The sequence below is a fragment of the Miniopterus schreibersii genome (genome assembly GCF_964146895.1).
Source record: "Miniopterus schreibersii genome assembly, chromosome: 2".
In the NCBI taxonomy this organism is placed as follows: Eukaryota; Metazoa; Chordata; class Mammalia; order Chiroptera; family Miniopteridae; genus Miniopterus; species Miniopterus schreibersii.
In genome coordinates this window covers 168,638,648-168,666,316 of record NC_138102.1, presented here as the reverse complement: position 1 = coordinate 168,666,316, position 27,669 = coordinate 168,638,648, and the positions used below count along the sequence as shown (strand labels likewise).

Genomic DNA, 27,669 nt, shown 5'->3' with positions numbered 1-27,669 from the left:
TCAGAGGAAACCCACATCAAAGATAGGAGAGGCATGAACTGGGTGGTCTGAGAGAGTAATCAGGGAGGAGCAAAAGAAGAAAGGAAAGGAGAGCACCCAAACAGAGCCACAAACAGAGCTGTCTTTGTTGTTCTGACTCAAAACCCAGCAGCAGACGAAGGCCCCAAGAGAAAAGGCGAGACCTTGTTCAAACTAAGGTTGGGGACATTGCCTGGTCCTCTCTGGAGAGTACAGTCCACTGGAGAGATGATAGACAGGAAGGATGGCAGAAGAGAGACAAAGGGGAAATTCTTAAAAAGAAGATGAGGTTAGAACCAGAGGCATGGAAACATGGAACAGACACGAATCTCAGAAAGAAGGGCGGAGGTGGGGGCAGGAAGAGATTAACCAAAGAACTTATATGCATGTATGCATTGCCCATGAACACAGACAGTAGGGTGGTGAAGGTCTGGGGGGGGGGGACTGGGGGGGAGAGGGCCAAGAGGGAAAAATGGAGGAAATATTTGTAATATTCTCAACATAAAGAATAAAAAAAAATCCGAATGAGGAGACAGGAGAGCAGAGAAGGGTGCATATGGCCAGACATGCCTCCCTGTGGCTTTCCTACTAGGGCTCTGCATGAACCCCCTTATCATTAGGGAGGGTTAAATGCCCACCGCAGGCCTCGCTGGAAGCCACTAGCACATACAGCTTGTGGAAGAAGTTGTAAATCTCACAGTGGCTCCATTTTCCCTTCCCCAGCCTCCTGTCAGTTCCCAGCTAGGTTGCTGAAAACTGAGCTCAATTAAATATTTGAGGTTCACATGCAGAGCCTGTGCTTACTCCAGTGAAACTGAAGTTCACGCAGGAAGAAGACACCTCCCCCAGGAACAAGTTCACCTACTCTATTGCTGAACCAGACCTGGAGATGCCTTCTGTCCCGGAGCTTACCCATAAATTTACAACCGCTCTGTGCCAACACTCATGGAAACATCACTTAGCTGTCTGTTTAATCCTGGGTAATTTCTCTTGCTTGGTCATTCATGCCATCGATTGGAAATAGCACCACCACTTGGGTGGGTTTGGATATGTGTGTGTTGGATGTCTGCTCAGTTGCCAGAGGTCTCTGGCTGTTATGCAAAATGCTCTCCAAGCTTGGAGCAGAGGCCCTGTGGGAAGGAGCGTGAGCACTGGGCCCAGCACTCAGGTCTTCAAGTTCCTGCTCTTGTACTGCCTGGAACTGGGGCCTTGGCAAGACATGCCTGTCTAGGCCTTGGTGCCTCTGTGAAATCAGTTTGAATGAAATAACTGATGTCATAGGTCATCTCTAGCTCTGACATTTTTGGGATTTATGTAATGTACTTTAAACGGTGCCAGCTTATTATAATTAGTAACTACAATAGCAAACATTGATTGACCATGGCCTTCTGCCTAACCAAAAGGTTTGAGCTCTGGTACACTGTGTCTGCATCCAGAGAACTGGTTAGAGCTGTAAATCTCATAAACATGAGTACATTGTATTACCCCAGGGGAAATGACAGGGTTGCTCTCCCGGAATTTCAACCACTGTGTGGCAGGCACTTCTCTAAACCCCTCTCATGCATTACCTAACATAATCCTACCACCAGCCCTGATAAGCATATATTATAATCCCCATTTTACAGAGAAAGAAACTGAGGCCCAGAAAGTTAAATATGAGGCCCGAGGTCACACAGTCAGTGAAAAATGGAGATGGGAAATCCTGGCATCTACCTCCAGACCCTGACCACTTAACTCTGACATTCTACTACCCCTCCAGCAGGAAATCAAGGGAAGGGCATTTCAAATCTGGGCCCCTCACCAGTCAAGGGGCCAGGCGACACTAGATCACAGCCAATGTGGGCAGTGATTCTAGCTGCTGCTTCAGGACGCTGTAAAATTCATGAGAGAAGTGGATGGAATTACCAGCATCCGTTCAGAGCACAGCGGCAGCTTCAGTTTCAGAGGCTTAAGCTCATCCCCTCTACCTGACCAGCCTCATCTGCAGACTGAATGCCCAGTGCAGACCTAACAGCCTATCTTTTCATCCCTTCCCAACATCCTTCCTGTTGCTATCACCGCAAATATCTCCCGATGAAGAGCAATCACGGTGTGATGGCAGGTGGCCCGAAGGCCAGGTCAGATCACTAGGCCAAGAAGCCATCTGTGCACTGGCCCAGGACAGCGCGCACCTTCCAGACCATTTCAGAGCTGGTGCGCAGACAAGGGCAGCTCCCACACCAGGAAAGAGCCTGCTTCGTGAGGGGATGCCGCCTTCCCTAACAGTGCACACTGGAAAGAAGCAACACTACGTCCCTCTCTCCAACCCATGACCCAGGACAACACGCTGGGTCTGCAGATTGCTCTAAATCATCTGGAGAGAAACTGGACCAAACCAAAAGGGAGGGAAGCCAGCAGACAGACGCACAAACCCACTCTTTCCTCCCAGCATGGCAAAGAAGGGCAAACACAGCCCAGGGTGGGGCTGCTAATGAGGAATACGGGGACCCCCAAGGCGCGAACACCACCTTCCCGTGCACCACCACCACGTTCAAAGGTCTGGTTCCGATTTGCTGCAGCATCTATCGCCCGAATCCACCAGAAAGCACTACATTCTTGCTCTACGATTTCATCTCCCTCTGGCCCAGCCTGCTCTGGCCTTATGTCAGATTAATGTTCCTATTCCGTGGAAGCCGGACGAAATTGCCTTTGGTGGGGTTGACCTCTCCAGTTGGCCTGGACTGCCTGGAAGTCAGTGGCAAGCCACCACCCCTTCCCCACCCCTGGGGTCTGGAAGTGTAAACACTCAGGGTGGCCCCTGACTCATATAGAAAGTTATTAGGAAGGAGTGAGGCTTTACAAGGTGTCAGAGCTTTCACCAAGCCTTTGGGTTGGGAGAGCTGATCTCGGGGATTTGCAGAAAGAGAGCAACTGGATGGAAAATACACCAACAACACAGGCTATGTCTAAGGTTTGTGCTTACTAACTAATAAGCCAGGCTGCGCAAAAGGTGGTGACTGTGAGAATAAGAGCAGACAATAGCTAATATTTAATGAGCAACTTACCAAGTGTTAGAACACTGTGCTGCGGGCTTTAAATGCATTATCTTATTTCATTTTCTCAGCAAACTCAGTAAGTAGGCACTACTCTTTTTCCCACTTTACAGATGGGAAAAAAAAAAAAAAGTAAGCCTGAGAAAGGTTTGGTAACATGCCCAGGGCATCAGTAAGTGGCACAGCCAAGACTTGAACCCAGACAATATAAATCCAGAATCCAAGTCCTTCAGCACTGAGCAATACTACCAGCATGGCCTGAGTTCTTTAGAATGTTCCTTAGAACCGTAAATTCTTAATGAGTGACAATAGGAATAATTTTGAGGACTGTCCATGGATAATTAAGACTCCTGAGCTAGTATAGTCTAGCCTCCATCTGGCTCACAGACCCTGACCACAAATCAACACATACTCACTAATGGGAAATTAGTCTATCAGTGCATCCACCAGAAGTAACTGCAGATCCTGACACCGATGATACCCAGATGCCCGGGAGGAGGCCAAGAGGACTCTGAGGAAAGTCCTGACCTGGGACCAGGACCTGAATTTAGGAGGAGAGGCCCTGAACAGACAACCTCTCTTAGGCCCTTCACAGCCTACAAATCTAAGTTGCCTTGACCCTCCCAAGCAAGTTTAAAAGCAGAGAAGGGAAACAGACTAGAACAGATATTTGTATACCCATGTTCATTGCAGCAATACTCACACCGGCCAAAAAAGTAGAAGTGACCCTAGTGTCCATTGACAGATAATGGATTAACAAAACATGGTATATACATGGAATATTACTCAGCCTTTAAAAGGAAGGGGATTCTGACACAGGCTGCAACATGGATGAATGCTAGAGACATTGTGCTAAGTGAAATAAAAGGACACAAGGACAGTCATAAAAGACAAACACTGTATGCTTCTACTTATATGAGGTACCCAGGAAAGTCAAATTTGTAGAGACAGAAAGTAGAATGGTGGTTGCCAGGAACTGGAGGTAGAGAGATGGAAGAATGGGAAGTTAGGGTTTAAGGGGTGCAGGGTTTCAGTTGGGGAAGATAAACAGTTCTGGAGACGGATGTGGTGATAGTTGCATAACAATGTGAATGTGCTTAACGACAGAAGTGTACACTTAAAATGGTTAGAATGAAAATGTTATGTTATTTTTAAATTGTATGTATAACATTATGTGTGTATATATGTGTGTGTGTGATTCAAAATATGTATATTTAACCACAATAAAAAATTTTCTAGTAAATATTATATCTCTCGAATCTAATCACAATTAAGAATTAAGCCTGAGTCTTGAAAAAAAACAAACGGAAAGGAATAAGCAATTAATAAAATCCACAGATGAAAAGGAGCTACACTCACTAGCCTCCAACCCCAATGAAATGTAATGATGGATTCATTGACATACAGGAAGGTTAAGTCCTCCAATATTAAATTACTTAAGTAAGTAACCCTACCTGACATGGCAGCACCCTCAGTAAAAATGTATGATTCGAGGCAGATCATTCACGAAGGGGCCCTGAGACCGACCCTAGGAATCCACGGCTTCCACGATGGGGACTGTGATCCCCAGGGGCGGCCCCATTCCCCTGCCGAGCCTGCCACCAGTGTCCAGGGAAATGGGGGATGACTATTCCTAAAGGCCCAACTAACCATCTCACTGAGTCACAATCAGTTTTCTCTGTTAGGTCATTTTGTTAGTCATTCCTCTAACATCTTCTGCACACTTTCTCTGTGCCAAGCACTATGGGAAGTTCTAGAAATAAGGAAGGAGGGGAGAAAGAAGGCAGCAGGAGAAGTAATTTTTTTTGATCACTTGCAATATGCCAAGCACAGCGATAAACTCCTTGAAAGTATTATCTTCTCTAACCCTCACATAAGCTCTGTGGGGAAGATAGTATTGATATGTCCGCCGTTTTTAAATGAAAATGCAAAGTCTTAAGGAGAAAGATAAAACTTCTGGCAGTTGCACAGGGATCTGAATCCTGTTTGTCTGGCCCCAAGGCATGAGTGCTTAACAGTTAGTCTTCCCTGCTCACCCCTAGAGAGGTAGAGATTAATTCCGCATGATCCCAGCTTACAGACAGCTGGGAACTGTGGGACAAAGAATTAATCGAACTACAAGAAGAGACTTATTAAAATATTGGGCCAGTTTTGAGAGCTCATGAGCCCGGGCAAGAGGAATCAGGACAGCTTCACAAGGATGGGACTTTTAAGCTATAGGATAAGTGTCTGATAAGTGTCTTTATCTCCTTCCCAAGACTGGCTTTCTTGGGAGCCAGGACCATGTCTCCTCTTCTCTACACAGCCCCCTGTGCCACACTGAGAAGGCTAGAGTGGGTGTGCTGGCCATCAAATGGACAATCAACCCAAGAATGACAAAGTGGGTTTCCCAAGTAGAGGGAAAATGAAGCCTTTGCAGTTAGTGCCTGACTGAGAAGTAAACCCTTTCTTCAAGTGAATGTTAACTCTTTATGGCTTGTAGGGTTTCACTTAGCATAGCACCCCTACAAGGCTCTTTACTGCTTCCTGGTGGCCTGGAGGAATCACTGTAGTGTGCAAATAACTCTTGGGGCTAAGAGTTCAGAAATGAAAGACAATCAGAGGAATGTGTCTGTGGACAAGCAAAAACAGGTACACAGATGGAAAATAGGGCTCATCGGCTCATTGGGTCTGTGCCTTCTTTTATCTGTGGCCCCTGGGGCTTTAAATTCCACTCTTTTTTTTTCCTTTTTTCTTTTCTGCTCAGACCTGCATCTTGGGAAAACCAGATCTGCCCAGAAGTGATCACTCCCACCGGTATTGAGTCCTTGCTAGTGGAAAATTTCCCCCAGGGGTCTGGGGAAGGTGATAGGCCTCTTGTGGCTGCAGAACTCATTCCTCTAGTATGACAGCTGCCCTGAGAGATGCTGGTACCCCCAGTGCCAGTCCACTGGCGAAGCAGAATGTGCTTTGAGCTGGTACCATTGGAACAGCATTAACAATGGAATGAGATCCTATCTTAAGTGCTTTGGGGCCATCAGAAGAAGGCCTTCCATCCACAGCTAAAGACACAGGTACACACTCAGAACAGATCAATAGACTGCTCTTTCTTTATAAATACCCTAATCTGAAGTTAATTATTCTTGAGATGCTCTGTCTTCCAGGGTTTTCCTAAAGGCACCCATCAAAGTGTGAGATAGAAAGAAGTGAATCCAGCAATCCTTTATCAAGCCCTATGTTAGGGACTAGGGAGTGGAATTGAAAAAAGACAGAGTCACCGTCCTCAAAGTGGAGATGAACATGCATTTTCATTATACTCAATTTTAATGAGGCCCCAAATAATGGTATAGAGAGGAAAATGGGCATCACAGAGGAGGTAGGAGGGAGAGAATTCACAAAGATGCAATGTCTGACTTGGCACACCACTGATTGACAGTTACAGTTGGATAAATATCTTGCATGGCCTCATACACAAATCTGGGCTATGTCCCTTCCTCCAGTGACTATCTTCCTCTTCAGCACAGTGGAATGTCCAGCAATGCATCACAGACAGGATCTCCTGCTGTCTCTTTCCTCTAGCAGTGACACAGAAAATACCATTTCACAAGTGACAGCTCTCCCAGTACATGGGCATCCCTAACTTACTTCATCATAAGAGTTTGTCTTTTTATTTGCATTCAAACCTCATGCAGTACTCTGCCCATGTTTGGGGTGTGTCTGTTTACAATCTGACATGCTGCGTGAGCACATTTCCTTTCAACGTCTTCTCTTTCTTTGTAGCCTCAGAATTACTTACCATTGTTTGAATCTCTTTTCTAAAAAGCTGATTCTTGTGATAGACATTCAGATCAGAGTTACCTTTTTTTTAATTGAAAAAAATATCTATATGGTCCTGACCTGGTAACTCAGTTGCATAGAGCATCATCTTGATGTGCCAAGGTTGTGGGTTCCATCCCTGGTCAGGGCACATACAAGAATCAACCAATAACCAATGAATACATGAATAAGTGGAACAACAAATCAATGTTTCTCTCTCTCTCCCCCGCTCTCACTCTTGCTCTCTCTTTTCCTTCCTTTTTCTCTAAAATCAATAAATTAAAAACATATATATCTACATGAAGTCTGGTACATATATCTGATCATGCCCCATGTTCTGTGCTTTCATCATTGCCAAGATGGCATGAACAACGGGTTCCTCTTTTGCCAACCATCTTTTCCTCATTATCCAGAATTCAGATCAAAATTTAGTTCCCCTTATTGTCTCTTCTGTACTCTAAAACATAGTCTATAAACAAAGAAATTTAAGAGTTACTAGACGTTCCATGATGTTCTGCTTTAAAAAAATGTATACTTAAAGCAGATATCTTCATAATGGAAATTCCCCATCACAACATTCCCACAGGTTTCAAGTTCTATATTAGTAAAGCATCAGCCATAGTTCCTATTTCGCCAAGTAATCTATAGTATACTCCACCATGTTTTACTTCTTTTAATCTCTTCATCTGTTCAACTAACAGATTTCCACTGTCCTTTCACCCTCAGCTTATTCAATAGTAGACCATCGAGACCTTAATGTTATTAAAATGCAGGAACTCGACCTATAGTCTATCCTGAAGAGTTTTCCCATCTTTATTTAAGGACAGACTATATCAGTGGTTCTCAAAATGTGGTCTGGGATGAGCAGCATGAGCATCACCTGGGAACTTGCTAGAAGTACAAATTTTCAGGCCCTACCTGAGACTAACTGAGTCGAAACTCTCAGGGTGGGGTCCAAAAAATTATGTCTTAGAGAAGCCCTCCAGGGATGCCAGTTCTAGAAAGATGAAGAGAGCACACTCCCTGTGCCTTCTCCTCTGAATGCAACTATGTATTCAGAACAGAATGTACGGAGCAGCTATTTGAGAATTCTGAAGAGTAGACAGTAGAAGGAAGATGGGGGGGATCAATGTGAACTAACACCAAACTGGTGTTTTTCCCCTCCTGTATCCAGCCCCACTTAGGCTCAAGGCAGTCCAAACCCACTGATGGGCTTCACCAGTATAGACAGAGGAGCCCCAGGGGAAGCCCTCTAGTTCTGGCTTGAGAACATCAGGAATGAAGAAAGAGCCACAAAAATGGTAAATAGCTAAGTAAACGAAATACACCATTCTTCTCTTCTTGAGTTCTTTAAAATATGTTTGACAGTAAAAAGTAAAAATCATAACATTTTCTGGTGGGTCTTTCAATTTATGTAACTGTAATACAGGAGACAACTACGAGACAAAAAGGAAGTTATAAGGTAGTAAGGTTTCTACGCTTTCCTTAAGATGGTAAAATACTGATTCTAAGTAGACTGTGGAAAATTAGTCTATCTATTGTAGTCCCTAGAAGAACCACTAATAAAAGTATATGAGGAGGCATATTCATAAACAAGCTCTCTAGGTGATTCTGATAATGCTCAAATTGGAGAGCCAGTGGACAACGGAAAAGAAAAACTTTAAATCTAATTGAGCCCGGCCCTGCGTCGCTCAGTGGTTGAGTGTCGACCTGGGATCCAGGCGTTCGGGGTTCGATTCCCGGTCAGGGCACATGCCCAGGTCGCGGGCTCGATCAATGGCTCTCTCATCATTGATGTTTCTATCTCTCTATCTCTCCCTCTCCTTTCCTCCCTCTGAAATCAATAAAGATATATTTTTTAAAAAATACATTTAAATCTAATTGAAATCCTGATTAGTAGTCACTTATGACACTGAACCCCCAGCTTTCTGAGATATGGTGGATGATTTTGGCCTATAAAGGGTCTAAAGTGCTTCTGATGAGGAACAAGGAGAATCACAGGGCCTAAGCCAGAGCAAGTAAATAGACTTGTTCTGCAGTCCCACAGTGGAGTGAAAGGGCAGCTCTTTCCTTCCTCTTTCCCTCCTCTGGACTAAGAGTCAAGGCTGGAGATTGGACATTTGCACCTCTAGATTTTTGAGGATCACCAGTGTTCTTTGTGAGGAGGGTTTGATGGAAAAAATTGAGGGGTTTGTTACCTACGTCTGACCACCAGCTGTAGTGGGGGAATTCACTTGGTATTTCTGTGCCTTCATTTTCCCTTCTTTTAAGCCCCACCAACCCATAGGGCTAGAATGACAATGAAAACAGTAACGTTGAAGATGAGAGGTGCTTATTATAACCCAAACTGGGATGACAATGAATATTTTATGAGGATATTATCCATCTCTAAAGAGAGCAAAGAAATTTACAGAAATAATTCAGGCAATTCTCTCAACTTCCTTCTAAATGAGAGAAATAATCTTTCCCCCCAATTAATGATTTTTGGCAACTAAATCTCAAAGAAATTAAATCCCTCATCTCAAACCCTAATTCGGGGGCCGGGTGCATAGAGAAGAGGTAGTAAAGAGAAGAAAATTCTGGACTGAAAAAAATAATTCAGAAAGAGATCCACTGAGGAAAAATTCTGATTGAAATAATCCATGATTTTAAGCTCTGAAGAAAACTGTAACTGGAAATACAAATTTGGGAGTTCTCTTACCCTAAAACTGGCAACAGAAATGTTGGAAATTAAAAATTATCTTGAGAATAACTGTAAAATGAGAAAAGAAGAGAACCTTGGAATGAGATTTGAAGAAGCCCAACATTTAAAAATCAGACAGAAAACAACCCAACCAAGATGACTTAGAGGAAGTGGCCAGGGAAATAGGAGGAAAATCAGAAAAGTCTGGAACCAGGGAAGGTAGTGTTTCAAACAGGAAGGAATGGTCAACTGTGCTGAGTGTGGCGAAAAGGTTCAGGAAGCTGAGCACTAAAGAAATTCTGTTCGGTTTAGCACCAACTGGAGGACCATGGTCATCTACACAAGAGCCTTTGGGGCAGAGTGGTGGGAACAGAGACAGAATGAAGTAGCTTCTAAGACGTAAAGAAATGGAAACAGTAAGTAAAAATACTTTGAAAGCCTATGGGATACTTATTATAAAGTGCAGTTATTAAGATAATGAGGTACTGGAAGTGCCCTTCTAGATGAGATGCTGCCCAATTCATGAATTGCTTAATAAACCCTATTAGATCTTCAAAAAAAAAAAAAAAATGAGGATAGTCAAGCAGAGAATGGAATAAATTAGGGAGTCCAAAAAGCAGACACACACACACACTTGATTTATGATACAAATGATGCTGCAGAGCAGTGGGGAAAGGTGGTTCTTTCAATAAATGATGCTGGATCAATCAGATTTCACATGAAGAAAAAATTAATCTTGACTCATACCTCATGCCACACACACAAAAATCAAGTTTATGTGGATTATAGATCTAAATGTGAAGGGTTAACCAATAAAGGTTCTGAAGATAACATTAAAGAATATATTCATGACTTGGATAGGTGACAATTTCCTAAACAGAACACAAAAAGCACGGATAATAAAGGAAAACAATCAATAAATTGGACTAAAATAAAATTAAGAACCTCTACCTACTAAAAGGCACAATTAAAGAGTGAAAAGGAAAACCAGAGAGTGGAAAGAAGATATCTGCAAAACATATATTCAACACTGGACTTATACCAAAAATATGTGAAGAACTCCATCAGACCAATGAAGAAAAGACAGATAACCCCTATTTTACAATGGTCAAATGACTTGAACAAGAACTTCACAAAAGAGGATATCAAAATGGCTGAAAAAGAAAAAACATGAACAGGTTTTTCATCTCATTAGCCATCAGAAAATACAAATTAAAACCACACTGAAATAGCACCACACATGTACCAGAATGGCTCAAATTTAAATGACTGACAATACCAAGACTTGACAAGTGTGTGGAGAAACTGGAATTCTCATACACAGCTAATGCGAAGTATAAATTGGTACAAACACTTTGGAAACTGTTCAGTGGTGTCTACTAAAGTTAAACATATACAGACCATATGATCCAGCAATTCCACTCCTAAGTATATACCCATCAGAAATGCATTCACCAAAAGATATGCAAAAGAATAGTCCTAGGGACACTATTCATGATAGACTAAACCAGAAACAACCCTAATGTCCATCACAATAGAATGCATAAGTAAACTGAGGTACATTCAAACAATTAAATAAATACCACTATAGTAATGAATAAGCCACCAGCTACACACAATAGTATAGATGCAACTCGCACAATTAAGGCTGAGCAAAAAAAAAAAAAAAAAAAACAGCCAGATACAGAAAACACACTATATGATTCCACTTTTATAAAGTTCAAACTTATGTGTGATGCTAGAAGTCAGGATAGTCATGACCTATGGGTGGGGGCCTGTGACTGGGTGGAGGCTGAGGGGGATGCTTCTGGAGGCTGGAAATGTTCTCTTTCTTCATCTGGATGGCAGTTGCCCAAGTGTATCTACTCAGTGATAATTCATCAAGTTGTACACTTATAATTTGTGTGGTTTTTTATGTTATGCTTCAATAAAAAGTTTATTTAAGCCTGGTTTTGAGGAGGAGGAGTGAGCAGGTCATAACGGGATGGGGTAATGGTTAAAAGAAATGTTTCTGAAAAAAGAAAACAGAAGAAAAAAAGAGGAGCATGTGAAAGCAAGTTGCAGCCCAAGAAGCTTGCTGTCTCTCGCTGCGGTGGAGGAGACTCCCCTCCTGTCTGCCTGAGTGGGACTCTGCATTCTGCCCAACAGCAGCCAGGCATAGTAGGTGCTTTGTAGATTCATTGATGAAAACATCCCTCTAAACCGGTATTTTCAACCGGTGTGCCACGGCACACTGGTGAGCTGCAAGAATTTTTAAAACATGCAATACCTGACTGTTTTGTCAGGGGCACTGACCTCTTTTCCCTTACTAAGATTGTCAAATAAAATGACAGCAGCTACACAACAATAGAAGTCTGATGTGAAGGAATCAAAATTATACCTATATTTTTGTCAGATAGGCAAAAAATATATTTTTAGTAATTGGTTTATGTATGCCATGAGATGAAAAGGTTGAAAATCACTGCTCTAGATAGTGCTTCCCCCTTTGAGGACCAGCAAATATCTCTTTAACGGTCGTTTCTGACCACATCTCAGAGGACTACAGACTTCATGTTCTTGAGAATTCTAACAACTCAGTCGAAGAGCCAAACTGCATGATTCTGATCTTTGGAGGAGGGAACAGATGCACTTGGTGGGTTAGCAGCTACCCCCCAAAATCACATGGCCCTAAGTGCCATGATTCTGAGGTCCTCTGACAGGTAGGTCCGTAGAGCCCAGGGGAATAAATAAGACAGCAGTGCCGGGCCTGGCTCTGAAATAAGAGTCCCAGCTTCATTTCTATAAAATGGGAACAGGAATTTCACAACAACTGCTACTTCACGATAATTTTGTTAAGAGAATATAAAAGTCTGGCATGTACTCAGGTGACCACAAATGTTTGTTCCCTTTCTCCTCCCTGCTTCCCTAGGGAAGCAGAAGGTCGTTAGGAGAGAGAAACGGCTCTTGTCTTGCAAAAAGTCCCACAAACCGGGGGTGCAAAGGTCCCTAGGATCCTAGACACGTGTTCTTAAGACCATGCAGTCTCCTGGCGCGGTACCTGCCAGCCTGCAGGACAGCTAATCCCTCTTCCTTTGCACAGTGGTCATTCAAATCACACATGATTCACATGGGTTTCTGTGTTTCCACAGGGCTTGGGTGTGTGCGCTTTTCCTAGATCAAGGAGGGGGGTCAGTGGGGGAGGTGGGGGAACACGGCAGCACAGTGTGTGTGTTTGTGTTTCAAGCTGCAGCTGTTTATTTCCCCAGATGAACTTTAAAAATCAGTCCAAATTCATCAGCATCTTCTGAGGAAGCCTCCTAACTAGCAGCAACATGCTCAAATCTCAGAGGCTGTGGGGGGTAGAGAGGCAGAGGATGGGGATGGGGCGGGAAGCGTGAGTCCTGCTTTTACCCAGTTCCCTCTGCCACTCAGTTCTCACAGTCTCTCAGGAGCAGCACCCAACTCACCCCCGTTCGCACCCTTGGGTTTCAGTGTAATCTCGGTGCACCAAGAGCCTGGGAGGCTGGAGAGGTACTGCTGGGCCCAACCTCTCCTTCTAGCGCTGGTTCAAGGTAAAGAGCTAGGAAAGGTGCGGGCAAGCCGAAGCCCAGGCTGTTTGGATAGTCACAAGAGTCTTATTTTCCATGCCTGACACTCAGTGCCCATCTAGAGGGCAGAGGACGATTTTAAATGCTTTTGAAGCTAGTGAACTTCCATGGGTCCCCATCTCTCAAATGAGACAAGCACAAACACTCTCGAAGTTCCCTTCCAACTCTGGATTTCCGAGTCATCAGGACTTACAGTAAAATAAAATTGAAAAAACTAAAATGAAATAAACTTTCCCTTTTCAAAAAAAATTGGGGGGCACATTCTCTCTCTCTCAGCATTTAACTTGTGTCCCCTGCCCTCCTGGCCCAGCCCCCTCCCTGGACAGGAAATGGACCCCCAACCCCCTCATCTGGCGCTCAGTCATTTTATCTGCTGAGTATTTAATTAGAACTGGTGATGGCTGTTTGGAAAGAGTCAAGGCCAAGAGGGCAGGAGGCGTCTCCTTGTTCTGGGCCCGGGAGACTAAGAGAAGCCGGACAGCTGGGACAGGTCTCACTCTAGGTCGACCCCCGCCGGCAGCTCTTGATGGCTTTCTGTGTTCCTCGTCGTTCAGATGTTCTCCTGGGGAGGGCCTGGACTTTGGATTGGGTGGGGCTCCTCTCGGCAGGGAAACCGGCTCTCCCCATCCCATTGCCTTCATGGTTTGCTTTCTGAAGGCCAGAAATTCATGTTTCCATGCCGAGCAAGCCTGCAAAAGGGACCTGGAGATGTCAGCAAACCCAGGCAGGAAGTAACAACGAGCAGATTCAACCTGGAAAAATGTGGCCGTTGCATCTGGGGATAAATAATCAGAAACACAAATACTCAGGTGGGAGGGAGATGCCTGGAACAGGAAGCAGCCAGACAGCATTTGGAGAGGAGCTTGCAATGTGATCTAGTGACAGAGAAATTGCTGGGGGATTCACAAGTTGGATGCACAGAGGTGATACCCCAACAAGAACAAGTAAGGAACAGGGGAGGAGCCAAGCAGCTGTTCTTTGCCTCCCTAGAGTGCAGGACTGTGTGGACCAAGGGGTTGAGATGGCAGCAAGAGGGGTTCAAGTCAGACTCCAGAAAGAACCTTGTCACTATGAAGCATAGGGAGATATTATCTGATATGATGGAGATGTGTCTGAGAAGATGTTCGAAGCCATGGGACATAGGAAGCCCATTCCAGAGGCAGGGACATGGACAAGATGACCTTCAGACATCTCAAGCAGCCTACCAACGAAAGTGATTCTGCAGAAAACAGTGAGCTGACCTGCTCATAGATGCTGCAGAAAACAAGGGATGCAAGAACCCAAACCAGCCAAAAACTCTAAAATTGAAGAACTGGGAAAAGTCACCAGATCTGTCCTGAATCTGAGACAAAGCCGAGAAAAGAGCTCCGATCTGCAGAGGACCAGACTCCCTCCTCCTCAGGCTCACAAAGAAGGTATTTTCCAATCCTCCCATTGGCTCCATTGCCTAGGACATTGGAAGCTCAAAATGAGGCTCCTGAGACAAATTCCCATGTGCATTACACCCAGTGGGGCCAATCAAATGCATGCCATCCGACCTGTTCCTTCATCAACATACGGTTGCTCTGGAGGGATTGAGGTTAGACCTCAAGATGAACTTCCCTCCTGAGTTTTGAGATACTGTGAGAACAAGCAAAAGAGGCAATTTGTATTCTCACTTCCTCTAGTAGGTTCACAAGCTGGATGGTGCTTAGAGTTGCATAGGAGGAGACACCCTTTGCAACCAAGGCTCAGTGAGAGAGGTACGGGTGTGCCTTGCTTCCAACAAACTTGAGATTGAAAGTCCAGGTGAGAAAGCAGATAAATTAGGCCGATTATTCACTTTCAAAAAGGACTCACTCTAACAAGCTACATTAGTACATTTAAAATTTGATGGGAATTTTAAAAACACATGTTCCATATAGCAGGCTGGACTTCTAGCTCAACCCAGGCACTAAGGTGGATGACCTTTCACCAATCCAGTGATTCCAGGGGAGTTTCCCTGGGGACCACTCAGCCTTCTGGTGAGGTATTTGATATGGGGTCTGAGCTCTTGGGCGAGCTTTCCAGGACTCTAGAACAGGGATAGGGAACCTTTTTTCTGCCAAGGGTCTTTTGGATATTTATAACATCACTTGCAGGCCAGACAAAATTATCAACTTAAAAATTAGCTATGAAAAAAGCTCCTAGATTTATTGAATTTCAAGTCCCGCCTGCAGCTGCCTTGGCAGGGCCAGACCAAATGAATTTGCGGGCTGGACGTTCCCCACCCCTGCTCTAGGAAGAGGGAGAGAAAGAGAAAGAAGCAGCTGTCTTTGTAGGGGGGCTCTCCAGGGCATCTGGACAGCAGGCGGGTGTTGGAGACTCACGCTGGTCCATGAAGCCAGAAGAACAGAGATCATTAGGACGGGCGAGTACCTCCAATTTATAAACAGGTACACTTACACCAGAAAAAAACAAAAGCATTGTAGGAATCTTTGGACCTGAGATTAAGGATCTAGAATACCAACTAAAACAGCTTGTGACATATGCCTCACATCAGGCACTGCTCCAGGCCTTTTGACATATGTTATTTCATTTAATCATTTGCTTCCTTGACAGATGTTAAGTGCCCACGATGTGCCAGTCTTGTTTGAAGCAACTCAAACAGATCAGGTAAGACTGCAGCGATTGGAGGCATCCTATGGTTTGCCCAAGGTTAGACATCACTTGGTGGCTGAGCTGGGGTTGGATTCAGTCTAGCTTCCCAACTTTGCTTTACACCAGAACTTTCTCCTTCAGGAAACCTTCCAGCCTTGCCCCTGTTGGTTCTAGTGATTATAGCAGGACAGTTAGGATGGGTACAGATATATATGTACAGACAAGGTCTGTGCAGGTGATCTGCAGTTACCTAAAACAGTGGAGGTGAGTGCTAGCACAGATAACCACAGCTCTTGGTGCTGGAGGGAATGACACTCTGTGTTTGAGGGAGGAACATCCCAGCATGCCTGTCTGATTCAGCTTGGCTTAGGCTAAGATTAATGACTGAATTAGCTTCCATTTCCTGAGCATCCTAGCAGCAGGAGGGAATGACCCAGAATGCAAGAGGCTGTTAGCAGATTAACCATTCACCCTCCATAAGTAGCCCACACATAGAATAAACCTGCACATTTACAGGGGTCATCCTGCATGGCCCTGAAAAACAGTCTGCCTTCTGTTTCCTTCATTAAACACTGGCCTCTCCAAATGTGCCCACCATATCACCGACCTCCTCCTTCGTCCCAGACCTGCATAAGCCTCTGCGCGTAAGGGGAGCTGCATCCCAAATGTTGCCTGGCTGTTACAGCATTAGGCTCCCATGTAAGCAGCTTATGACAGCTGGGGTAGAGGAAGGAGGGAGGCCTGTCTGGGGCCATGGGGTAAAGGAAAGAGCCAATATGGCATGATTTCCAGAGCCCTGTTCCATCTGCTGGTGCCCAATATACCACCATTCGCCTAAAGCTTTGATCCCTATTAAAAGTGCAACAGCTGCAAAGCAGAGTTCTAATGAAGGGTCTGAGAGAAAGACCTTGGAGAGGAGCGAAGGAGGAAGAATGATGGGGAAAGCAGGCAGGGAGAAGCCACAGAAGAGGGGGCTGAGCATGCCAGGACAAGCGCCTCCTGGTCCCAGCCTCCTGATGCCTGCAGACAGGATCATCCCAGCTCTGCTCCCAGAGAGAGCTGACCTTCCACACTGGCTCACTGTCCTCTGTGTTGAAGCCCTAAGGTGGCTCCAGACACCACCTTGCACCCTGTGCTGTTTCTCCAGTTCTTGCTGTGTCATCCACCAGCCTCACCCTCCTGGGAACCCCTGCCACCCGTCACCCATGCCTGCTGGCTCCAGACCCATTCAGCTGTCTCAGAGGTAGCCCTGGGCAGATTGATTCTTGCCACAAACACAACCCATGGGTAATTAAAAGGTACCTGCAGGAATTCAGCTGTTCCCCAACCCACAACCTGCCACCTAGGCAGATAAGAGGGAAGAGAGAGGTGGGCAGAATGGGACAAAGAAGTGAGTACAGAATATTCTCAAGTTCAGAGGCTCCCTTCTCCTCTCCTGAACCTGCTTTAGCTTCTGACTCCCCAAGTGATGAGAGTAAGGACGTTCCCTTCCCCATACCAAGCTCAGAGGGCAAAAGCCTTCACCCTGGAGAGGTGGGACACTGCAGTGACTGGGAGCTCAAGTTCAGGATCTGAATCCCTTGCTGGCACCAGCTGTTTAACCTTCACCAAGTTATGTAACCTGTTTTATCTGCAAAATAGGGGCAGTAACAGACTTTATGGGGTTGTTATAAAAATTAAATGAGTTACTCTATGTACCTAGCACAGTGGAAGTGTTTTTTGTCATTACTAATAACTTCAGAAACAACAGTAAAATGCTCAGAAAGGGAGGGTCTAGATTCCTGAGGCCCCATGACAGGAGGGAGAAGACAAGTATTCTTGGAAACACTGAGAAGGAGATTTCTGGTGACTGGATGAAAAGCAGGGTCCCAGTATGAGAGAGGCCTTCAGGAGATAGCCACTGGACGGATCGTGACACACTGTCCACAAGAAATAGTGTCTTTTCCTGAAGGATTTTCAGATTGCATCATGGAGACTAGCCTGGCATCAACACAAACATTACCAAGTCCATAACAACACTAATCTCCCTGGGCTGTGGAATTTGCCCAACAATACAGAGCTAGAGGTTGCTAAAGGAAAGAAGAGAGAACTAGAGAGAAAGGAAACATGGAAAATAGAAGAAAGAAGAAAAAAATGCTAACAATCACCAGGACTCAACCTCTTCCGGCAGCAGGTCACCAAAATCCCCTCAACACTGGATCAGAGGGCAGACTATAAGGGTTCAGGTCCACCACACAGGTCTATACACACACACACAGCCCAACTCCTATCTCTCTCTCCCTCCCTCCCTGTCCCACCCTTAGTTTTTGCTTCCCTTAGCCCTCCCCTCAGGGTGGGTGGCTCTGAGGGGGCTGCAGACTGCTATGGTATTTCCTTCACTGGTTGGGAAAGGAGATTGAAGAACCAAAGGCAAACTGCTGCCAAAGAAGTAGGAATGGGAGAGGACTCAGGTAGGAGAAAGCTAAGGTTCCAGACTGCTGTGAGAGGGGACAGGGCTAGGGCGAGGGGAGAGGGCTCCATGTTCTCTGGAAAGCCTTCCCTGCCAACCCCAGCTCTTGGGGACCTCTCCCTCCCATGAACAACTCTACATGTATTGTCTTTGCTACTCATTATACTTGGAATCAATTCAACAAACGTTGAACATCTCCTGTGTGTCAGACACTGCACACAAAAATAAAGAATAAAATACAATTCCTCCTCTTGAAGCCTTCAATCTATCAGGGACAAGTGAAGCTCCAGAGGGTATACTGTTCCGGTGGTGCTGCTCATCCCAAGCACAAAACTGGGAGCACCAGATTATGGACAGATACAACAGCCTCACATAACTCTTGTAAATAATGAGAAAGTCTCTTTTCAATGATTTTGCAAAGAGGAAGCCTCAGTTTGATGCAATATGTCTTTCACCCCTTTGACACTGGTTAAGCTTCCTTTTTTAAAAAAAATCATTTATTTTTTTAATTGAGGTATAATTGACATACGGTATTATTTTAGTTTCAGGTGTACCATATATAATAAGCTTCCTTCTCAACTAAGAGTAAGCAATCCCATCACCACCATCAACGTTGGACCTTCTATAACCTATTGTATCCAGCCAAAAATTATGATGTTATTTTATTTCTAGTGTGGTTTATTTTTGTAGTTACTGCCTATTTGTTGGCCAGTGATATTGGTTCTCCATTTTTGATACTAATATATTTGCTTTTAAAATATATATAAGTTTAATGAGTGAACCAACTTGGCAAAAATATTGAGCAAATAACAGCTTAAGTAGTAATTGCTTCTGCTTAAAATCATGAAACCGGTAAGCAGCGGTATTCAAAAATCATGATCATGGTATTTAAATAACTGAAATTGTGAGACATTTTACAGGGGGAACCCAGAAAAAAGTAATCAGCACACGTGAATCCATATCACTCTCATTTCCCAACTAGACAGTTAACCCCTGCGCCTCCTCCCTTCAGGGTTGCCTAATGCACAATTAGACATGTTCTTTCATTCAGAAAATGGGAAGGAAATTCAACTCAGCTCATAGGAAGTATAAAAAATTGGAAAATTAAAGCAAAATGTAGACAGATGAGAGAGCCCACTTGGACCCACTGGCAAAGAGGGAAAACCCAAAGCCAAAAAGAAATCCACACCGTTCCTACAAAGCACTGTGAAAATAAGGACCTTTGTTTTACGACATTCTACCCCGAAAAGTGCTGGCTTCACATCTCAGGGAAGGAGCAGGGTGGAGGGGACCAATGGGGGGGTACAAAAAGGACATCTGTAATACTTTCAAAAATAAAGATAAATTTAACAAAAAGAAAAATAAATGAAAACAGGCCCAGTGTGGCTAAGAGACTTGCGTAAAGGCAAGTCCCACTCATCGCCTTCCACACAAAGTTCTTCCTGCTACACCCTACTGCTGGGGAAGCCCAGGTGACAGGTAGGAAGTAACTCCCACTGAGTCACTGGTGTGCTAAATGTTCCACTAGCAGAGCTGGGACCCCAGGCCCCATTCAAAGGCTGTGCCCCGAGTCAGTCCGAAGATGTCCTTTCCAACTCCTCAGAGGACAGTACACAGCAACACAGGGCTGTGACCATGGATGGGGGTGTACCAGGAGCCAGCAGCGAGCCCATGCAGACTCTGAAGGTCCCATGGCTTCAGCCCCAAGCCTTTGTCTGCACTTGAGAAAGAAGACACAACAGAACAGCTCACCCATCCAACTCCGCTCCTTCGGCCGTCCTGTCTCCGTAAAGGTGCTAAAACCTCACAAGCCCTCTCTGAGGTCTGGGAAGCTTCGACCCTCCAAAGGCCTGTGGAGGAGCTGAGCGTAAGTTCCCTCACCTAGAAGAGCTCTAAGAACAAGGGAGCAACACAGCTTTAGCTAAAACAGCCACAGCCAGACCTACCCCACTCCTCAACACCTGGCAGCGATGGATCCCCAAGCAGAAACTCAACAAGACAGTTATAAGAACATCAGCAGCCACCGAGTCCAGGCCCACACCCAACCCCCTGGACTGCTGAGCTGGACAGACAGGCCAACTGCTGGCCATGGTGGGGTGCTATGCAGCAAATGAGATTTCCAAACCAGCAATGCTTAAGGGACAGTGAGCACGTTCTGGGAGACATCAGAATGAACCCAGGGTTCCCATAAATGACAATTTCCATGAATCTTTCCAGGGAGATTCCTACAAGAGGGATGGAGGGATAGGAAGCTGGGGTCTCCACAGTGCACTGTCCACTTCAGAAGACAGTGACTCAGGTAACTATCCTGCCAGGTCTTTTTCCTTTTGCTTTCACGGTGCTGCTCCTTACAGTCATGGTGCACAGAAGAGGGAAGGCTGCGAACACATCGGGGACGTTTCTTTTGTCTGTAGCCCAGATGTAAACAGGAGCTTTATCTCTGCTGGAGAAAGGCCATCGCCCAGCTCAGACTGGCCAACCCACTCACCCTTTGCTCATCCAGAACAAAGGTCAGCCCTCCCGGGAGAAGGCGGCAGGAATGCTCAGGAATGTCCAGCAGGCAGGGCCCTTGGAGGCCCGCAGGAGCTGAACACCCCCAGGTGACAGTGCTCTCTGCAGAACCTTTTACAAAGGTCCTAAAAACACCAGCACACTTAACTCCAAAATTCAAACTCAGGACAATTTTAGTTCAAGAACCCAAAAGATAAGAAACAGAAAAATCACAAACAAAACTAAGCTGTGAAATGAAACATGATCGGCCAATTTGAAGTTTCCCCATTAAAATTCTTGCGGCACACTGGTTGAAAATTGCTGCCTTGTACAAGTCACATCCAATTCCTGCTCTCTGACGGAATTGAAAGAAATTTCAAGCCCTTCTAGTTCTAATATCCTATGATCCCCTTTTCTCATACCTCACAGATTGTATCTGGTAACAGAAACCCAGCAAAACAAACAGCCGGCTGAGGTGGTGCCCAGGCCAGAAGCCCTTAGCCAGGTCCATCATTGGTGCTTGTCCTCTGCTGCTATAGGGGGAGACTGGCAAATAATTAAGACCCAGAAACTCCTTCCAGCCCCTGTGGAGGGATCTTGGAGACCACTAGAAGCCCTTGTCAACAGATGAAGGAAAGACACCCAACACAAAGGCCTTGAGAAGGAGCCACCCTGCCTCCTCTAGTTAAACCCTCAGCTGGCTTTTCACTCCACCTGATGCCCAGTTTCTTTCATAACCTGGGTAGTGCTTATCTCCAAGGCCTGTTCACTGCGTAGCCCAAAACCACCCCTGGAGAGCCATCTTCAGAGACCAAGGGGAGCAGGAGTTAGGAGACCTAGTTTCAAGGCACAACTCTGCTCACCACAAGCTTGACAAGGCACTTGGTGTTTCCTATGACAGGAAAACAATAGTTGCTCAACCACTTCATGGGTTTGCCATATCATCAAGTGAGAATGCCGACTGTTAATTTTTAAATAATAAACTCTTTGAAAAAGGAAATAGATATTTTACCCGGGTTTGGGGTATTTGACCTCCCCTCCTTGCCTCTCCTGGAATCCCCACCCCCAGACTTCCTCGAGGCTCCCCTCGGAGACCAGATCCAGCCAGCCCTGGTGGCTCTGCTTTGCTCCGCTGTGTGGCCCCAGGGGCAGGGGCTGCTGCAGCTTTGTTGTGTTCCCTGAAAATCCCTTGGGGCAGGAAAGAGAGACAGGTGAGAAGCCCAAGGCCCCATCATGCTGCTTCAGGGTGGGGCAAGTGGGACAGGAAAGCATCCAAAGCCAGGGGGAAATCATCCCATTTCCCCCAGTGATTAGCCTGAGTCAACAGCAGTGTGATTGCTACCCACACTTGTGCGGGCACAGAAGTCATCACCAAGGAACGGCATAGTCTGGGGCATCATTAAATTCCACATCCGTATTTTCTCTGCATTCACTATAGCCTTTCCTAAGAAAGCAAACCCCTACCCCATTCCTGAGGAGGAAACAGACTAATTTTATCATGGAGTAGCAGGGGTACAGAAATACACTATTCCCCTCACTCCAGCACCCAACAACCTGCTCTCAATGCCTAAGGCAGAGCTATGGGCAGGAAGGCCTCCGGGGACACTGTTGCCCTAGAAAACCAAACAGCAAGGTTTTCCTAAGGATCAGTAAACTTCCTAAGACCTATTTTCCCAGGAGAGCAAGATTTGAGAGCTTTGTGGACACAAGCTCCCTAAGGGTCAGAGGGAAGACAGTGGCAGTGATGCCATCTCCACACAGGTGGCCCTTATTTGCCCAAATCAGCAGTGAGCAGGCAGGTGTCTCTGTCACCCACAGGCATCTCCAGTGATGTCTTTCAGTGAAATTCTAATCAAGTGGCCGAACGTAAGAAAGCACATAAGAAAACTGTGGTTTAGTCACCTGAAAAATACTGAATTGTCTTTAAAATATGAACATGGACAGTGTCAATACATGGAAATATGACACAAAATGAGAAAGTGAAGCACCAAATGGAAGATAAGCTCCAATTATCATCCTGTCAAAAGTGTGCCCAGTAGCAACTAAAGCTGGAAATGATTCTGCAATATTCAGAGTTTGGTAGATTTGATGTTCCTTTGATCTGCAGGGCTGAATGAGTCATTTTTAATGGGTCTCTGATAGAAACCCATTTTCTCTTCAATTATCTTTAAATCAAAGTGAAACCAGAGCCTAAAATATAGCACAGCCTAGAAGGGTGGGGACAACTGAGCAGGTGGGGCTGCTGCACCTGCTCTCCAAGCTGCCACCAGGGGCAGTCAAGCAATGTCCCCTCTCCTGTGAGGGGTCAGTTCCAGATGTTGCTCAAGGCCAGAGACTGAGCATCCTGACACAGAGGAGAGCTGTTCAGACCCCAACAGGCCCCAGAAAATTGTTCACACCCTCACAGGCTCCAGCTAATGCATCTCTAACCAGTATTTACCAACATGGCATTGGGGGTGGGGGACAGAGAAGATCATGGACCACTGGCCCTGAAGGAGGTGGCAATTCATTCTCAATCTTGTGGGGTGGCACACAGTGGGAGGCAACCTGAATGTCTATGACCACTATGAGAGTGACTAGGTAAATTGTGGTGACTGCAAACTGTTACCCATCAGGAAAAAATGGATTAACTGCACATGCGGAACATGAATGGTCTGAAAAATATAGCACTGAGAGAAAAACGTGGGAAACAGAATGAGCTATGGAGTGCCCTATATAATTCAAAATGCATGGAGTGCTGAGAAACTGTCACCGCCAAGAGGGGCTTAAGGAGCCATGACAACTTAATGTAATGTGGTATGCAAGGTAGAATTCTGGAACCGAAATGGGACAGTAGGTAAAAACTAAGTAAATCTGGATAAAGTATATATTTTAGTTAATGATAATATATCAGTGTGGGTTCATTAATGGTGCTGTATGTACCATATTAATGTAGATGTTAATAACAGAGGAACCACGTACAGGGTATACGGGAATTCTCTCTAATTTTTCTGTAACTCTAAAACTGTGCTAAACAATAAACAAAACTGTGCTAAATTCTAAAAATGAAAAAAAAAATACATAAAGCAAGAACAACACTATACATTTCCCAGAAACACAAAGTTTTGGAATGATTGCCTATGGAGTGAGCAAGCAGCGAAGAGCGAAGGGGGTATTTAAATAAGTAATGAGAGGATCCTTGCGCAGGCCAATGATAATAATGCACCGTGACTGAGAAGTGCGATGAACTCAACTCTGCATCAGAGGTCCCAAAACTAATAACAATAATAAATGTTTGGGGGGGGGGGAGAGATAGAGAGAGAGAGAGAGAACACACTGCAAGATAGTAGGTCCTGGTGACTACATGAGTGGTGGAGGTAGAAGGGGGCATCAGGGAAGCTGAGTAACCTGAAATAACCCCATGAAGGAGGAGTTAAGTAAACCTTGAAGCCAGGGGTGGGGGCCGGGAGGTAGGAGGTTTTGGTGGTTACATAACAAGGACAACAATCCAGGACCCATGCCACAGCCCCATCTAACACTGGTCTGTCCCAATCCCCAGCCAAAGCCAAGAAAATCCAATAACAATTAAAACGAAACATGCAGGAGGGCAGTAAAGATGGGCAGTGACACTAGTAGCAGTAGTAAAAGTCAACAGGACAGTTATATTTGAATTTCAGACCAACAATGAATAATTTTTTAGTATAAATATATCCCCAATATTGCAAGGGACATACTTATGTTAATGAATTATTTGTTGTGCTGAAATTCGAATTTGACTGGGCATCATGCACTTTTACCTTCTAAATCTGGTGACTCTAGATGGTAATAATAGCAGTTACTGTTCCAGATACTTTCGTTAGTTGCCTTGTTTCATACTCATAACAACCCAGTGAAGAACGTATTATTATTCCCATTTTACAGACATGGAAACTTTCATTCAAAAGGATCAAACCACCTGCCCAAGTTGTGAGGCTGGTATATGCCAGGCCTGGGATGCGAACATCTGTATTCGGACTCGAGTCCATGACTTGAGCATGATGCTGCTTCCCAACTGAGCAGGGGACCAAGGCCCAGGCCTCCACCCCTGACACCTACAGGCAGGTATGTAGACTGCAGCCTGCCGTAGTTGCAGTGTCAAAAGCTCTCTGGCCCTCAAAACACACCACTACCTCAACAAACCTTCCCACCAGACCCCAATCAGAGGCACCAAGTGAGCTTTGGGATTACAAAGGCAAAAATCAGCGCGCTCACAGCAAGGGACCCCCAAGCAGCCCTATGCTGTCCCTACACTGGCGGAAAGAATAGCAAGAGAAGTAGCTCCTGAGTCAAGGGTCTGGATAAGCAGTATTAGTCAGCACAACAAAGGTCTGAGCCAGGCCACATGCCATCCTGCCTGGGGACAGAGAAGTGAATGAATGAATGACCCCTGGGGGTCCTTTCCAGTTTGGGAACAGTGTTAACTTGAATCTTACAAAACAGGTTTATGGTGAGAATGGCACCTCACCCCTCAGCATGACACCTCTTAAAAGAATCATAGTGAGCATTTATTGAGCACCTACTATGTACCAAATATTGTGCTGGATGTTTTTATTGCCCTGGTCTTTGATGGGACATGTTAAACTATAACCCAGTCTATTATTTTGTAGATGAGGAAGCTGAGACTCAGGGAGATCACTTATTTATTCAAGTAACATTTGTTAAGCACCTACTACTTTATTGTTTAGACTCTGTCCTAGGTGTTGGGGATACAGCAATGAACCAAACAAGACCCCTGCCTTGATGGAGCAGGCAGGGACACAGATTAAAAAAACAACAGCAAATAAACCACTCATGTTATTTCAGGTAGTGGGGCTAAGTGTGAGGAAAAGTAAGGCAGGATCAAGGAACACAGTGATGGGGAAGGGTATTCTAGCTGGGATGATCAGGGAAGATGTGTGGAAGGAGGCAGCATTTGAGCAAAGGTGTGTGGTAAGGCAGTAAGTATGCACAAGCCTGGAGAAGGGGGCTGAGGACAAAGGGGACACCCAGTGCAAAGGCCCTGAGGTGAGGGTGACCAACACATACAAGATAAGGCTGGTGGGCTGGAGCAGGTGCAGGAGGGTGGGAAGGGTAGGAAATGAGTTTGGAGAGTATGGTGATGGCAGGTCATTTTTAAAGGATCACTGTGATATGGAGAAATGGGTGGGTAAGTGAATGAATAAATAAGTGGATGGATGGATGGATGGATGGATGGATGGATGGATGGATGGATGGATGGATGGATGGACAAATGGATGAATGAATGAACAAACAGGCAGGTGGATTGATGGACAGACAGATATAGAGATAAATGGATTTCCATGGATTCCCTTAAGCTGGCTATTTACCAGAGGTGAGAATATATATAGATCACGTGTTCCTTCCCCAAGTAATCAGTTGATTCAGTTCCCAAATAATCAGCTCCCTCAGAGTGTCCCAGGAAAGCATATGCCTTAGTGAAGTAGATCCCCTATAGCAGAATTCTGATCCCAAGTTCAACAAGCAAGGAGGGGCTTCATCCCAAGGTAACCATTACGGAGAAGGCTACAGGATGGGGGCCTGAAACCACCAGGAAGAAATGTCTTGCCTTCAGTCTCTACTAGGTCAACTCCCACACAACAGACTGGTGCACATGCATGCACACACACACACTACCCGGGATCCCCTAGGTAGAGCCACTAGCTATACAAAGACTCTTCCTCAAGTCCTTGGGCAAGAAAATCTGGTTTTGCACCAGAAAACAAAACAAGAAATCCACCTTCCAGAACAAAGCCAAGGTTCCCTGCAGGTGACGCTGATCACCAGGAGCCCAACCCCGCAGGGCCATCCCATTCCACAACCCTGTGACACCTGCCCAACCTCACCTCCACATCCTTCTCAAGCTCCAGCCCAGCCTCCATCAGGTTGCTCTCAAACTCCTCCCGCTGCTCCCTCCTCTCCTCCTCCAGGGCATCCAGCCGCCCCAGCTCAATGTCACGAGAGCCCCCAGCATGGGGCTCCTTGCCAGTCTCCCCATTGGAGACGATGGCCAGCGAATGGCCAGGGGAGCCGTGGCCGGGATGCGCCCCGCGTTTCCGGTAGTGGTAGGCGAGCACATAGTCGACTTTCCTTTGGTTGTCATGGAAGAGCATGCGACTCAGAGGGGCCTCCGAGGACACTGGCTCATTGGCATCCAGGTAGTTGTTGATGACCTGGCCAGAGAAAACAGAGCAGAAATAGTGAGGTCCGGTGAGGAAGGGGTGAGAGACAGAGGCTGCCCTTGCTCTGGGCCCAAAAAGGTGCACTAGGAGGCAACCCGCCCCGGCCCAGAGGTCCCAGCTGCCCCTGTGAAAGGACAGAGTGGCCTAAACTCATCTGCCACACCCAGCCCACACAGCCTGCCACCCACCCGTCCGGAGCCCAGGCCTGGGTGCCTTCACACCTGCTCCCGCTTCACGCACACGCTTCGCTCAGCAGCAAACCCCTGCACAGCCACACCACCGCCTCCACACACAGCCACAGACACGCTCCTACACGTGCACAGTCACCACACCCAGCCTCTCTGCACCGCACCCCTGCACACACATCTGTGCGTGCGCCCTCACCTAAGCGCCCCCTGACACACAGTGGCACACCACCTCCGTGCGAACCTGCCAACACGCGTGTGCACACGGTACTCACTGGCAGGTTCTCGGGATCCATTGGAACAAAGGCCAGTTTCGGGGCACCTGGCCCACCCGCACTCCCACCCCACGGGGATTTACTCTACACTATGCCCCTCCCAGCCCGACATCACCCTCCTCCTCCTCTCCAGCCACTGGCGGGGGCGTGCGGGAGGCCCCAGAGACTGACTCCTGCTCTGTCCACCTGCAGAGAGGGGACAGAGAGAGAGGAGAAAGAACGAGGCGGAGCAGAGGCGGGACCTGCCTCCCCTCGGGGCGGCTCCCTGTTTGTTAGCTGTTTGGCACCCAGCTGCCTCGCAGCCACCTGAGAGGTCACCTGGGCAACCAGGCACAGGGG

The 27,669-nt window shown here is 46.0% G+C and overlaps 1 protein-coding gene across 1 annotated transcript in view; it reads right to left on the bottom strand.

Annotated features, from left to right (window-relative positions):
- The window catches only part of ANO2 (anoctamin 2), a gene marked incomplete at its 5' end in the record, with an annotated part of 267,613 nt that extends 240,262 nt beyond the window's left edge, over positions 1-27,351 (bottom strand). The window contains 2 exons of the mRNA XM_081127869.1: positions 26,535-26,861; positions 27,331-27,351. Of these exons, the coding sequence (XP_080983995.1) occupies positions 26,535-26,861; positions 27,331-27,351 (348 nt within the window). The remainder of the gene's footprint in view (positions 1-26,534; positions 26,862-27,330) is intronic.
- Between the last annotated feature and the right edge of the window lie 318 nt (positions 27,352-27,669).